At 37.5% G+C, this 16171-nt stretch overlaps 1 protein-coding gene across 1 annotated transcript in view; it reads left to right on the top strand.

The window, feature by feature from the left end:
* Positions 1–15934, top strand: part of MOXD1 (monooxygenase DBH like 1) — a 50301-nt gene extending 34367 nt beyond the window's left edge. The window contains exons 7-12 of the mRNA XM_064508987.1: positions 2875–3041; positions 4489–4680; positions 7510–7569; positions 10456–10598; positions 12637–12805; positions 15445–15934. Of these exons, the coding sequence (XP_064365057.1) occupies positions 2875–3041; positions 4489–4680; positions 7510–7569; positions 10456–10598; positions 12637–12805; positions 15445–15609 (896 nt within the window). The 3' untranslated portion in view covers positions 15610–15934. The remainder of the gene's footprint in view (positions 1–2874; positions 3042–4488; positions 4681–7509; positions 7570–10455; positions 10599–12636; positions 12806–15444) is intronic.
* Positions 15935–16171: the final 237 nt, after the last annotated feature.

Genomic DNA, 16171 nt, shown 5'->3' with positions numbered 1-16171 from the left:
CATTTTCGCCAGTCGGTAGTTTCTGGTTATTACCAGTGAGAAATTCAGATACCCAGAGAATTGTGGACCAGATGAATATACGTCTTTATCACTACATTCCTTATATTAGCTCTTTCTGTATCCTGTTCCATTTACTGAGAGATCCAATCAGACTGACAGATAGCAGGGCAGAATTACCCAGCACTCAATGGCCTTGAAGCATTAAAAAAAAAGTGACAGTCAGGGTAAAAGCCTTTTATTTTTTTTTCTAGTATTTTTTAAGACATCTGCCTCAACTGAGGGCAGTTTCTGAAAGCGAAGTAAAGTCTCAGATTGCTAGACCATTCCTTCAGTAAAAGGAGTTTATCTTAAAAGATAAGCTTTCCTTTTGTAATGGTGTTTTTAAATCTTCCTTCTAAAATTTACTTATATTTAAAAGAAGCAAAAGGAAGTTTTGCTGTGAAACCAGAGTGCCCCAGAAAAGCTAGGATACTTCAAAGCTGACTTTTGAGAAGATGAGTAATGCTTTTATGTTCTTAAAAAAACTTATACTGAGCTGCTATACCTGAGAATATTCTGATGACTGGTGCGCTTGAATTGGGTAAAAGCCATTGCAGCATAATGTCCTGGCCCTTCTTTATGTCCCCATGTGTTTAAATAAAATTCTCTGTGTTGATCAGGGCATTCTGTCTTACTGTTATTTTTTCTCTTTGTGATATCTCAGATGAGTTATCTTAAAATTGTTTTGACAAACTGACAAAACACTGTCCATTCAGCATGCACATTTACATGGAATACAGTAAACTTCATTTGTATCACTGATGTTACGTGCCATATAAAACTTGGGAATTAATTGCATTTCTTCCCCTTTGTAGGCAGCGGGGACAGTTTTGCCTTGTTGGGTTATTCATATGTGGACATAGTGTCTCACAGAAGAGCAGGGAAAATTCAGACCGTGGAGACAAGAGCGGGTGTTAGTAATAAAGTCGTGTTTCTCTCCTCGCTGATACAGTAAATGATGCAAGATGGTGTGAGGAGCGGGAAGGTTGTTGGAGGGAGAAGGCTGCCGTGCAGGGCTGGCTCCCCCAGCTCCAGCCTGCCAGTCTTCCGGGCGCAGCGCTGACACTGCCACAAAAGCACGTCTTTTTTCCCCAGTTCCAGATCTATTTTTTCCAGGCTTGCCTCTTGCAGTTAAAGAGTACGTTGTTTGCCAGCAGGGTCACTCAGTGATGTTGGTTAATGTTTTCCCAAGTGACTCAGAGGCCTAGGAACTGTTGGCTCTCAGTTAGACTCACAAATGTTTCAACTGCTTCTAACTTGCATGTTTTTGAATATTACTGGTTTTGAAATCGTTAATATTTACTTTTAATTTGAAAGACAGTCTCTTTTGAAATTGTTTATCAAAAACACTTAAATATCCTTTGATCGCAGAAACAGATTTGGCACTTCAATCTTAGCAACAGGTAGGCTTGAATGTGGAGTACCACATGGCAAGGGAAAGATTCAGACTGATGAGATTGTACTAATAGCGTCTGAAAGGGAGTGGCTCCAGTTTCCCAAATGCATTAAAATTGAGATGTTGTGGGACAGCACATATCACCGGAGAGGTGACCATAATTTGTACACTGTGGAATGTCTCATAATTGGTTTCATGATCACCACTCTTAATGGGCTCTACAGAATTCATATCCTTTGTTCCTTAGTAATTATATACTACTCTATCTTAGGTATTAGGGTGACTGGGCACCTTAGACCCTATTCTGTCCCTCTAGCATTTGTCTATCCCAAAATAGCCTGCTGATTTCATTTGATAAACTGTTTGGTTTCAGGCACTACTATGTCTGTTATGTTTCTTAGAAGACTAATATAGGTCACTGGGAAGCCTCTTACTTTCTCTCAGGTACTTGGAAATTTATTTACATTTTTAATTTTCAAAGCTAACATTTAAAAAGGGGGAACAAAGAAGACCAACAGATGGGTTAACACAGAAATTAACACTTGTGCAACACAACTTAATCTTTTTTTGTATATATCTTGCCTAATAAAATTGTCTAATACAAGAGAAATAATTATAAGCTGTTAATTGATGGCAGTAACATAAATTCTGAATAGATAAAAAAGCAAATTAATATGGCTAGACATTTAGATAAATGAAAGTGTCACCACTTTCACTCTTAAAAAGTCAACCTTTTTACAGCAAGCTTTGGTTCCTTAAATTATTTTTTGAAATCAAGAGGGGTCTGTGAGTGTAGCATCAAAAATCCTATGTAGTTTTCTTGTCTCCTTTACCTGAGATGCTGGTGTTATCTTCAAGTTTGAGTTTTAGGAAGCCAATTTTCATATGTTAAGAGGAGAGATTGAAAAAGAGGTGTGTTTAGTTTGCTGAGGTGTGCTGTAATGTGTCGAGACAATCAAAAACAAAGGAAAATTATAGTTTATACTTGGGCTCGAGGTGAAGGAACAGATAAATTCACAAGCAGAAGCCTTATACATTTCAAACCAAAAAATATAACTTTAAGACAATTCCTTAAATGTTTCATTTTAAAATCATACATAGCACCTTTTGAGAACTTATTTACTTGTATTGTTTGCTCTCCCAATGCTCTATCTTTTTTCTCCAAGGTCCATATTGGAAAACTTAACAGAAGTGATACATTTTTCATTCATATCTGACCACTGCAGATACAAACATACTATGCTTAACAACCTTCTTGTGGGCTACCCCTATTTAGTGCTTTCTGCATCCCACTGAATGGTTTGACTCTCTTCCGGGTTATTGAGGTTAATTCCTGAATTTTCTTGTAAAAAAATAAGGACAAACCTTGAGAAATGTGAAATGATTGGATTTTTTTGTGCTGATTTACAGCCACAGCTGACTGTGTTCTTTTCTTGCAGGCTTGATAGATAACTCCGGTCTGAGGCTAATTTATACTCCAGTTTTAAGGAAATATGATGCTGGGGTTATTGAAGCTGGTCTGTGGGTCAGCCTCTTCCACAATATCCCACCAGGCATGCCTGAATTTGTGTCAGAGGGTCACTGCACGCTGGAATGTCTGGAAGAGGTATGTCTCCTGTCTGACAGTGAGAGATACTCGATAAAGACATGTGAGCAAAGGCATTTGCTACATGCTACATACCAGAATTCTGAATCTTTTTGGAAATCAATATCTTAGTACTTTACGAAAAAGAACTGTTTGATTTTTAAATTATGATTATCTCAGGTTTCAGAGAGTTCTATTACATCATTAGGCTGATGTTCAGTATTCATGTTGCTTTACTGATAGAAGTAATACTGAATGGTGCAATACATACACTGATTTAATCCTCTCTTTAATGTATATGCATACTTTACTTTCCATGGCAAAGCTGTTAATGGCCTGGAATAGCTAGCCTAGCAGAAAAATGGAGAGAGATTAACTCAGACCTATGTGCAAAAGGCTGCCTGTCTTGAAGTGAAAGCCTGAGAAGTGTTCTTGGATCAACCACAGAAACTGAAAACCTGGATAGGTTTTGCTGTATGGCCCAAAGTGCAAAATTGTGCATTCATTAAATACTTGGTTTTGTTAAGATAACCTAAATTTCTCTACAGATTATTTTAATGTGTATATTATGGAAGTATTGCATGTAATCTATGATGATCAATGTATCATATGAGATTCTCAGATATTTTGTCATTTGCAGAAAAAGGCTGAATCGATATATGCATTTTATGATATAGTTTGGAGTGAAGGGCATATTAGGTATGGAATTTAGGTTTGTTCTTGGTGATGTTGAATGTTGCATGTTGTCACTGAAGTAATCTTTTGTCATGAGGTTTCCAACATAAAAGCTGCACTTAAAAGGTATTCCAGCGACAGATTCTTTCCAGTTTTGGCTTTGATCAAGAATCAGAGTTTAGCATAACTGAAGTTTGGATCTGTGTATCTCAGCTGGAGTGGGAGTGATGTCAGATTTGTCCTAATTTGGCAAAGTTCATTTTAAAATGGTTTCGACCTGGAAAGAAAATTTCGGATATAAATCTTCAGTATTTCACTACCAGTTCACTTGAAGATGGGAAGCAGAGCATATAGTAATTACAGCCTCTTACTTTAAAGTGCTTCTCTTGGCACGGTATTGATGATAATATTCTCAACTGCCCTGAACATTTTTTTCACTATAAACATCCACATTCAGCAGTATCAGTAAAAGGACTAAAATAATGTGCCAATTTTAATAGAATACCCTTAAAAGTCATATTCTATTGAGCATTATTGGCAGTCTAGTTGATTTTGATAAAAACTGTGTGCCTCAAGTTAAAACACATCTTTGTTAGAAACAGAAGAAATTCCCCTCAAGCCAGCCTTTTTATATATAAATTTAATTTCACATACTGATTTGTTTTTGCTCTTGCCTGTATGCTGCTTATTTTACTGTAGACTGAGGGAATATGAAATGCATTTATTAATATAGCTTCGCTCTGTTTGTACATGGTATCTGGGCACACTGATCATGTTTGTTTCCCCTGGCCAGGCTCTAGGTGCTGAGAGGCCTGGTGGGATTCATGTATTTGCAGTACTTCTTCACGCTCATCTTGCTGGCAGAGCTATCAGGATGCGCCACTTCCGCAATGGCGAGGAACAGAAGCTACTTGCTTATGATGATGAGTTTGACTTCAACTTCCAGGAGTTTCAGTATCTGAAAGAAGAAAGAACTATCTTGCCTGTATGATGCCCTTTATTCTTTCCCTGAAAGTGTTTTAAGAGAACACGTACTTAACATTTACTCACACTAAGATTAATTTTGCTACAAGATTTCCTTAATTTCCTTAATTTCTTTGATTTTCTCTAATGTTTTGTTCATGTATCCACTTATCACAAGGTCACTAATGCACTGAAGCTGCCAAAAAAGTGTCTCCACCCATTCACCATAGAACTGGTTTGGACCATCCATTTAAGCTCTTTTTGGGGTGTGTTTGGTGTCCATAATTAGCTGATCTGACATTTACTATCATAAATGCTTGTACAAAAGAGATTATAAGATCACGCACATGTGGTTGTGCCATGTTTGTGCATCCAGCCAGCTGAAGAATAGAAACACCATGATGTAGCTTTACTGAGCCAGTGGAACTAAGCAGCCCATACCAAATACTTGCACACAGCAAGTATTCAGCTTTGCAAACATGCCTTTACAGATCAGCCAACTAGGTCTTCTGTTATTTCATGGTTTTATTTCCTGTTGGGAGGAAAACTCACTGCTCATGTTCCACATGAGGTTTTGCTGAGTAAACAAAACACTCTGGAATAAGAAATCATGAAACTCTATTCCTCTTCTTGTGATAATAATGTAGTATACTTTTTAAAAAAATCCCAAACTGAAAAAATATTACAAAACTTTAAATTAAATCAGTAGCTATCGATAGATATTTCATGAAAAGAGTCTACATTCTTTGGATGAGTTACTCGTTTAAAAATTATTCACTCGTCCCTTGTTAGCTGGCAATGCATTTTTGAAGCTTTGGCCTGAGGACAGAAAGTTAAGTGCTGCAAAGGTTTGGATGCTTCAGATTTGACCAGCAGAGCAGCTGCACTTGCTTGGTGCACATGAACGAGTCCGTTAACTTCACAGACTTGGTCACGTGCGAAATACTAAACAACTGCATTTTGTTCATAACTGAAGCTAGGAAGGAAAGGGAGTTGAAAAGGCTGATGAAATGACTGAACTTTGGGTGTGGTCAGGAGCACCATCGTTTAAAACATCCAAGTTTTCTTCTTTTCTTTTATCTCCTCTCCCCCACTACGGCAGTTTGCTATTTGTACTTTAAAGGCAAGAGGCTCATATAGCAACTTTCTTATTTAATTTAACCTAGATGTTCAGGTGCAGCATTTACTCTTTGAAGTCCTACTGCTTGTATCCCACTGGGAGTTCAAAGACAAACTGGTGTTACCTCCTCCAGGAAAGAAGTGTTTTAGGGTTTAGGAAGAAGGCTGGCAGAAGATGACAGGTTTAGATGCCTTTGCCAAGAAAGCCTGTAATATTTTTAGGGAAATCCGTGCAGATTATAGAGAAAGGCCTTCTAAAATTCCAGAACAAAAGCGAGTAGACAGCAAAAAGACAAAAGGGGTATTTGATAATATCTGCAACTTTAAAAGGACAGCTAGAATAGAAGCTAGAATTCTTTGTCTGCAGTGAGCCTTGTTCATGCCATTTATTGCTTTCACCTTATGTAAAAATATAACTCTTCATCCATCATTCCAGTGTAATTTGATCATAGTCTAATTAATTAATTAATAACAATTAATCATATCAAAAGTATTCATAGAAATTCATGTTCTTCTCTCCTTCTGCCAGTTCATCTACATGGTGTATCCGTCTTTCAGCTTGTGGAGTCCAGATTATTTGTTTTCTTCACATACTAGCACCCTCTCCTGAATTTGGAACCAAAAGATGATTGTACATAAGGAGGACCTTTAGTGAATGTTATCCAGTTGCTTATACCATGAGGTCAGAGGCCCAGCTGGTGCAAATCAGCATATTCCCACTGCAGGCAATGAAGCTGCGCCAGTTTTCACTGCTTGAGAAAGCTCAGTCTTCATCTGGCCAACACAAAGCTGACTCACCCTCTCCCAGTAGCCCAGAGTACAGTTAGGACTAGCGTTGATCTGGGAATGAAAAAGCTCACCGGAAAGGAGAAATTCTCAGCTTGTGAAGGATAATCTCCTAATCTTTTCAGGAAGAATTAATATAGTGGGTGATAAGGGAAGATGATGATCCAAAAAAACAAAGCAAACAAAATAAACCTCCGTCATGCTTGTGATACAGAGTTGCCCCCAAATTATCAGATTTTTAAGTTTGGCTATGTTCTTCAATATTTTTATTTCCACTTGATTATCATGGTATATTGAGATATGCATTTGATTAGGTACGGGGGATAAATGTACTACCTTTTTATTTAGAAACACTGTAGATCAGTTTGTCAAAACAGCAAAAAGTTAATTGCAGGTACTTGAGAAGGTAATCGTTCAGTCTTTCCCATACATATCTGTCAATGTAGATGAGTCTTTGCCTGTCGCTCCTCTACTCCCAAACTTGGCAGATAAATAGTTGTTTTTGTGATGTAGAAAACCTTCTTTTCCTGATTTGGCAAGGAATTCTATTGACTTTGGCAGGATGAATGAGCCTGGGGCAAGATACCCAAAGTAGCGCTGGAAGAGTTTTGGAGCACAAATCATGTGTGTACATTGTCTGCATATATAATTTCCCTGAAAATAGGATCCTAACTTGGCATTTTCAGTGCTGCTCAAAAAAATGGATCAAACACTGAATAAGACTCCGTCTATATCAGTGACAGGTCCCTGAGGATCTGGGACAGTAGGAATGATAAGTGCCTAACTTTTAGCCTAGGCCAATTACCTAATTCTTTGCTCTTTCAAAAACTCATATCCACTACTATAAGCTTTATTTCTTAAGTTTTTGCAGTCATTTGTGGTCACCTGAAGCTAGTGTTGATAAACTTCATAATTGTGAATATCTATCTTAAATCTTGTGTTTCAGGGGGATAATTTAATCACCGAATGTCACTACAGTACTATGGACCGAATTCGTATGACATGGGTAAGAAAAATGTTTAATGGATCAACGTAAGCACACAAACAATATTAGGGACCAAAATCTTTTCATTTCATAAGATGCTGTTAAAAAGTACGAACCCACCTGCTAATTCCTGTGTGCACTTTAGAGTGTTTCAGTTTGACTATATATTGTTTATCTTTCATTTCACAGATTCTTAGGTTTTAAAGTCATAAGGACTATGACTATGATCATAGTCTGATCCCTTGCATAAGGCATTCATATGACTAGTTTATAAAAATAAGCAAATCTGTACATAAAAGATCTTGAAAAATCAGATCAGTAGTAAAAGGAGTATTTTCCTCATAACATGTATTAGCATGCAAAGTCTACATATTTTAATAAATGACTCTTACGAACTTGTTTCTCATTTAAAGGTGTAATTTACCAATTCGTACATATTGATTTTTACATATTCTGTGATCAAGATCAGACCACTTAATATCATGCCTAAAACAGAACGTAGGCAGAATGTACGTTCTTAAATTCAAAAAAGCAATCCAAACATCCCACAGCTCAGCACTCATCTAACACCTTCATTTCTGTGCACCTGTGTTTTGGACTGCACATTCCCCAGGACCCACACAGTCACTAAAACACTCTGATGAGGTGCCAGGCACCTGATTCCCAACTAAACTCCATGAATTACAAAGCTAAGGCAGAGAGGTACCTGTGTTTCCAGAGGCACTTGATCTGAGTGGCTTAATGAAAATACAGAAAACAGCGATTTCCTCCATTGCTTATTTTTGCAAAAAGTCAGTAATTTCTGTCAAGAAGTCTTTGCTGCATTACGACCTAAGGGGGATCAGTTCAGATTAAGGTGAGGACCTTCTCCCACAGTGCCAGGCCACTGCCCTATATGGGAATGCCATGCAATGCCAGCTAAATAACTTGAAGAGCCATCACTGAGACAAGGAGGCGGAGAGCAGTGAGCCTGAGGCGTGTTACGAGCCTGAGGCGTGTTACCTTTTCCATGTAGTGGGTCTTCTAGCAAACATTTCAAACAAGTGCCTGCAGTAGCAGACCAGACAGTGCCAGGGCAAGGTCATGTGCACAGTCCAGCAGCTGTGGTCCCTGGAGGTCAACGAGTGACCGGCTGAGCTTGGCACATGGCAGGTCATCGTCTCCCAGACATAATTTGTAGGCTAGTAGAGGCTAGAAGCCTTTCCTGGAGGGCAGTTAGCATGCAGCCACTTGGTTTTGGAGGGTTAGAGAAGTCAGTTGTCAGGACTATATGCTGGATGGTGCCAGCTGGTTGCAAAAGCAGAAAAAGACCCTAGACCCATTGTATTTATAGGTAATGTAAGCTTTGGCTGGTGCTGATTTCTCTTCTTCAGGAGGGGCTGAATGTAGATCTCCAGGAGGTGAGATCAGAGGGGTTTCTGTTGAGTGAGGAAGACTGGCCTGGGACCTGGTCATAGCTTCCAGGGAGCACAGTGGTCCTGCTCACTGAGTCTTGGCTTGCCTATGCAGGCACATGCAGTAGGAATATGAACAAAAAATAGTGAGAATGAAGTCTTTTCAGTTTTTGTTGTGCTAGCTGTATCTTAATAGAGCCAAATATGAGCATGGAAACTATGAAACACACAGAAAATTTTAATTTTGAAGCACTCTGGTACTTTTTCCCTGTTAAAATACTCTTCACACAGAAAGTATCCTGTAGTAAGTCTGTGGTGTTTGTTTACTTTTTGGGGTGAGAAAGGTAACTGAATGCTGTAATTTTAATTAGTATGGTACTTTATTAACTATTCTGTCATAGCATGCAGTGAGGCAGTGAAATAAATATTTCTGAAGGTGTACAGGTTGGAATACTAATATGGAAAGGGAATTTCATAAAGCCTGGCATAAGGTTTTAAGAAGCTCAGTAAAAAAGAATATCTCAAAATGAAGAATACAATAAGATTGTTGATGCTTGTACCCTTGTATAGAACTAAATCTGTTGCTATCTTTTTGTTATTGATGTTTATCGAGGAGGGCAAGTAATTAGAATTTAATTATTCAATCCTGTTGTACTTTTAGATCTGTCACCTTTAGGATCAAGTCCATGTTTTCTCATTTTCCCGTGTGACCACACTAGATCTTGGCTCCTGGTTCATGTGTTTTCCATAGCTAATATTTATGGTTCTGTGATATCCATGTTGCTGTTCCCACACAGGATTTAGGAACATGTGTGTCACAATCTTGTCCATACTTCCCAAGATTAATTTTAAATTAGTTGTTTGCCCACAACGCTCAATGGAAAAGTGTTTCACAGCCTTTTTTTCTGAGAGCTAAAAATCTTTTTTTAATGTATTCATTTATAGTTAGTGCTTATTTGTTCTTGAGCCAACCTTATCTGTTGATTATAATAACTCTTTTTCTTATTTGCTTATGTATTTACAATGACATTACATATAGATATATATTCTGTCCCAGCCTCCATTTTACTAGACTAAATTCATTTAATCCCTTCTCATAAAGAAGACTCATTGTACTTGTTATCCTACTAGATTTTTCATATCTGTTCCAGTTTGAATCCATCCTTCTGAGACATGGTGGATATAAGTACCTTGGAGACAGCCTGCAATACCTTTGCACTTCTCAGATCATACTTTTCAACATAATAGAAAGCTTATTTTAACTGTACCACCAATTAAATATTGATAGTCACTCTTTCTGACATCTTTTAAGCTCAGGAGATACTGTTTGAGCTTGCAACATTTTTTGTAACTAATTATGTAATAATTTTTTTACTTGATAATCTAGTGAGCAAAGGACACCTGTCAAACTGGGCCTCCTGTTACACATTTCATTATCATATAAATGCTAATCAGTGTTTTTATCTGTGGAATTTCAACACTATCTTGATTAAAAGAAAAATTCCATTTTCAGGGTGGTCTGAGCACCAGGAATGAGATGTGCCTGTCATATCTACTCTATTACCCAAGAATCAACCTTACCCGATGTGCAAGTATTCCAGACATAATGGAACAACTCCAGTTTATTGGTGTTAAAGAAATATATAGACCAGTCAGGCAAGTAAAATATTTATGAACATGTATAGCAGAGCACTTCTATTTCTGTCATTTGTTTTGGTCTATGAGAATACATAGATTTTTCATATGACCCTTAGTTCTTTGTGATAGTACACTGCTAATGGTGAAAGGCAAATTACATTCATAAAGTTAGTTGCCACAAATGGAGGCACTAGTAAGATTTTAAAATACAATTGATAGACTAATAGTCTGTCATCACATTTAAATGTTAAAAATTGGTTTTCCTTATCCAGTAAATCTTAATAAAACATCTTAAAGCTATTATTGCAAAATGATTTGATATACAAGCTTACTGGTCTCAATTCTGAAATCTGTATCTGAGACTGAAAAGTTTGAAGAAAGTCACAATGCAATGCCTACTTCAGTTTTCATGCCATTTCTATTTACAACCTCTTTTAATACTAGAAGAACATAGTTTCTAAATTAGTCCTACCAGAAGGAGTCTTTCTGAGCTTAGAAAAAAAATATTCTAACAAATACATGCTCTCTTGAGTGGTCATTCATGATAACTGTACTTAAGAAAAAGAAAATGTACATTTGGCCTGAGGAAATAAAGATGTTTTGAACAGAGTAAGTATGCAGACTATCTGCTGCATATGGAATAGTAATTAGGAGAAGAGATTATTAATGCCTCTAGTATTTATGACCTAATCCACAATTCTTGTTTCATTAAGCTCTGTCAGCCTGAGGATAAGTGACCTGATACTCATCTCTCTTGTGTCAGTGTTACACTGGAATTACTTCACTGACTTCTCTAAATTCACTCTTGACTTACACATGGAAGCAAACTGGAAGCAGAATGAAGGCACTGCTGGTTCACCTTAAAACTCTTATTTTTCTTACTCCGGTGGCTCAGCCAGTGGTATAAATCATGAGGAGCTGAGATGAAAAAAATTGGGATACAATAGTATAAAATAAGTGATTAAAATTATATCCCTCCAATATAAGTATTGAATGGAGCTGAACTTTTTCATAGGCAGCATTTTACCCAAAGCAAATGAATGACTGTACTGCAGGATGACACAGGGTCCGTCTAAAGAAGTATTTCAAAAAGATTAACTCATGCTCCCATCAGAAGTACTGATTAGGTTAGTTAAATAGAGTTTTAATCACATTCATTTTTGCACTAGCAGCATTTGGCTTTCTGTTTTTAAAAGCCTGCCATATTCACCATGCTGTTTTCCATTCATTCTCGTAGAGTCAAACAAGAAGCAAGCAAGAATTATGGGAAAAGTTTTCTTCATACATTTTTTGTTTTCTATACCCTCTTCTTTGTTAAGAGACTGACAGGAGATTTCATTCCTTCCCCCTCCGCATTGCAGGGAGGGAGCAGGATTGGACCCCACTCGTTCCCAGTAGGGATTCCCAAAGGTGGGAGAATTGTCAGATCTCTAGAGACAGCATAGCAGATTTCCGTCCCAGCCTTTACCAAAAGTTTTTTTGCAGCCAGGGTGCCGGGACATGCCAACAGGCAATGTCCAGCACGCTTTCCATTCCAGTTATTTTCATTTGATCTTTTGGGACAGTTGCCAAATGATACATGTTAGAGCAACCCCAGTGCTATGCTGAGTTTTGGCCTGTTATCCAAGTTATGACCACAGCTAAGCAGAGAAGAAGCTTTCTAATGGAAAACATTTCTTTACAGCGCTGTCTGCCAAGCCTAGCAGAGAATGTGCCTTTTTTGTTTTGTCTTTTTTCTTTTTTTTTTGAAAAGTCACAATAGAAGATTTGTTTTGGATTTCCTGGGTATTCAGTTTGTAGATCAGAGAAGAGCAATGTAATTTTTTTCTTTTAAAAGCATCTGGTAGCAGATCCTAAACTGAGGACAGATTTTCATAGCCCTGTTAAAGTCAGTGAAACTACATCAGTTTTCACTAGCTGAGAATGTGAGTTGCATGTAATTATATAAGTTTATAGTGCATTTCTTTCTCCAAAAGCTTTCCCTCATCGGTCTCAACTTGGTGGTATTTCATTTATCTATTTATTTTTTATGTATTTGTTTATTTATTCTCTTCAGGACTTGGCCTTTTATTATCAAGAGTCCTAAGCAATACAAAAACCTGTCTTTTATGGATGCAATGAACAAGTTCAAATGGTCCACATCGGAGGGTCTCTCCTATAATGAACTTGTTCTTAAACTACCAGTGAACGTGAGATGTTCAAAGACAGATAATGCAGAATGGTCGGTAAGTCCATTCCTACCTGAGCTTTCTAAGTGTTAAAAAGGAGGCGACAATGACATGAAATGAATGGGATTTGCTGTGCTTGATTGGATGTGAATAAGTAGCTGGTTATATGTCTTCAGACAGTTTACATGGCCATTGAAGAATTGAAATAGCAAACGATGAGAATGTTTTTATTGTTTTCTCCTGACTCAAGTTCTAAATGTATTAAAAAGAGTAGAAAAGCTGGAATTGCGATCAGCTTTTGGGATCACTAATAGGAGCATGGAGTCTTCCACTGCATCTGCAACATGGATCAGAGCAATCATATGTATCCAGACTAGGTGCCCAAGTTAGAAAATGAGTCTCCCTTGGCTCCTTGCATTGTCAGTAGCTCAAGTTAGAGTCTTCCAATGGATGAATCAGAATTCCTAAATCAGATTTCTTCTCTGAATCACTCTGGGGTAGTGACTGCCTAAGGAAGTCTCAAAAAACTAACTTCTTAACTCGAGCCTCTAAACTGTCTGAAGTTATAGGAGTACTCTCCCTACATCTCTAACCTTTTGTTAGTCTTGTGTCTTAAAGATGTCTACAGTAGTGGGCCAAAATGTTACATTTGCACTATCTGTCTCCTGTGTGCCCCTTTGGAAGATTTTCGCTTCTGTGCTTTTCTTTTCCTCATTCCTCTTGATTAATAAATTGTAAGCAAAAAATAGTTGTCCAGTAAGTTGCTATTTGTTCTAAATGTCTACTGGTATTTTAACAGTAACCTGGGGGAGAAACTATCATCTTTAGTATGGATACATGTTTATAAAGAACTACTAGCTCATGAGAGTATCATCCATGAAAGAGACACTGAAAAATACATATAGTGCCTTGAACTCCTTTACTGAGTCCAAATTGAAGACTCAGTCTTCCATTTTTGAATTTTTCTGGTCAGAAGGGGAAATTGCATCATGGAACCAGGTTAATCTCCTAATAGAATTTTTGGCCAGCATAACAGAGCTGATACCAGACACTACTGGTGAAGTGATTCCTAAGAAGGGACCTTTGCTTCACTCTGATCTTCCCCCAAAACAGCCCATTTTGCCTCTTATCTGGACAAATGCTGCTTTTAGGGCAGTGGAGCAATTCCCCTTCCTGCAGCAGCATTCTCAGGTATTTCCAGTATTGATCAGACTGTTCTGCCTGTCGTATGTGAATGAAATACCATAAGCTATAACTAATCAAAGAGATTCTGATTTTTCTTTATATTGCCCTACTGCAGACCTTCTATGAAAAGCAGTTATTGACGGTACATATGACTATTCACTATTTTTGGTAAAAGTTCTTGACCTTTACAACTACTTGCCAGTAGCAACTGCATAGCCACTCTTTCCCTGATTATTTGTCAGAGGACAAGTTAAAAAGATGGAAAACACATGTAAATTTTATCAGGAGAGGATAGGCTTTACTTTTCAAATGGTATGCTTTCTGGAAAATGCTGTTCCTTTTTATCTTACAGGATGAAAGAACAATGCTTACAACTTAAAGAGCATAGTCAAAGAGTGATCTCACTGGAACTGGGGTGCTTAGTTCTTTCTTTTTATCATTAGTTTCTTATTTCAAATGACTAAGACATAGTCATCAAAGCTAAGATCAGGACTCTTTCCTTATCCTTCCCTCATGGGTGATATTACATTTAGCTGGCCATCCTCATCAAAATCAAGAACAGACTTAAACTGAATAGCCAAACAATCGGTGAGTTGTTACAAGAAAGAAAAAGCTTGAAATAGAGGAAGTGACTTGAAAATACCTTCCTCCTCCTCTAGGGATGGCCTCTTGGTCAGTTTTAGTTTTGTACTGCATTTGCTAAGATTAAGTCAATATTTGGAGGTTTTTTTCAGCAGTGCAGGATAATTGCAACATGGAAAACCCCCAAGACAAACACATGCTGTCTAGGTGGGCATTCAAACTTTCAGAAATGTTTGTGCTCAGTGGCTTTTCACAGTTCTGCTTTTCACAGAACTTCTTTTTTTCAACATACTGTACTTGGCAGTGTTACTTTAATTCAAGAATTAAACTACGTAAGTAGGGAGTGCATTTAGGAAAAGCATAACCAACCACTGTACCCAAATCTTTCCCATTTCATATCAAAGCTGGGACAGGCAGGTGGATATGTCCAACCCCATAAAAATTACACTGAGTTCTAAAGGAGGAGTAAAAACTGGAGAATATATAGAAATAGATATGTGCTCAATTAACTGCCTTGTACACACAAGTATAAGCCTTATATGTACAAAAGAATGGATTCAAATATCATTCAATATCACTTTAGCATTGTAACACTGTAAGCTTCCTTTCTTATCTCTTACAACCCCATGAAGCAAAATAAGGTCGTACAAATCAACCAACAAAAGCCTAACCTTACTTTACTGGTGAGGATGCCAGTGCATACAGCTGTTCACAAACTGAGAACAATGGATGTGCACACTGGCTGATAATTTGGCATGGAATATATAAATATTTTTACTGAGCTTGAGGTCTCCACAGTAAGAATCACAACCTCAATCCGAAGCTAACCATAAATTTTGATGCAAGCATCCAACTAGTTAGAGAGCAAAACAGAGACTCCTAATCTTCTATGAAGAAACTCTGACCCTTTTTGATGATTTTAATTGCAGATCCAAGGCATGACAGCTTTACCTCCTGAAATAGAGAGACCATACAAGACAGAACCAGTAATATGCAGCTCATCTTCATGTTTATGTTGCAGTATCCTCCTCACCCTGTTGTTTGTTGTACATGTCACAGCCAAGACCATAGGAAACGTCAGGCCCTTTGTATAATAATTTTTATTCATTTGTGTTCTGTATGCCATGCAAGTTCTGATGTGTTTGCACTGTTGCTATAGTAGATTTATTTTTTTACATATTAATAAACTAAATTTGCTAGTTCAAAATAAAATGTGTAATTCCTCTGGAAAACTCTGGTTTATTTGGTTTTCAATGTAAAGGATATAAAACACATAGTAGGTACACTGGCACATTACATATTGAAATTCTCTCCCGTACCACTTTGTTACACTTTATCCTGGCTCTTCACATGGTTTTTCCAAAACTGGCTATGTATATGGGTAAAATTAATAAACTAAAAGTGACTTAGTTAACCTCATTCAACCAGGAGTGTGCGTATTATTTTGTCTTGCTTCTTGACATCCATAGGTTATGAAATTTTTGCTGTATGGACAGATCTTGCAAACATATTTAGACATGCCTGACTGACACCTGCAGTAAAGCCACAGGAAGGATTTGTTTAGGGAGACCATTTCTATGAGCAATACATTGCAAACCTTCTCTCCTCCTCAGAGAAGCCAGTGCCATGGGTGTGAAATGGATGAAAATGTGGATA

This window comes from Dromaius novaehollandiae, chromosome 3 (assembly GCF_036370855.1).
Source record: "Dromaius novaehollandiae isolate bDroNov1 chromosome 3, bDroNov1.hap1, whole genome shotgun sequence".
NCBI classification, from domain to species: Eukaryota; Metazoa; Chordata; class Aves; order Casuariiformes; family Dromaiidae; genus Dromaius; species Dromaius novaehollandiae.
The sequence above is the reverse complement of the archived record's forward strand: the minus strand, read 5'-3'. Positions and strand labels throughout refer to the sequence as shown.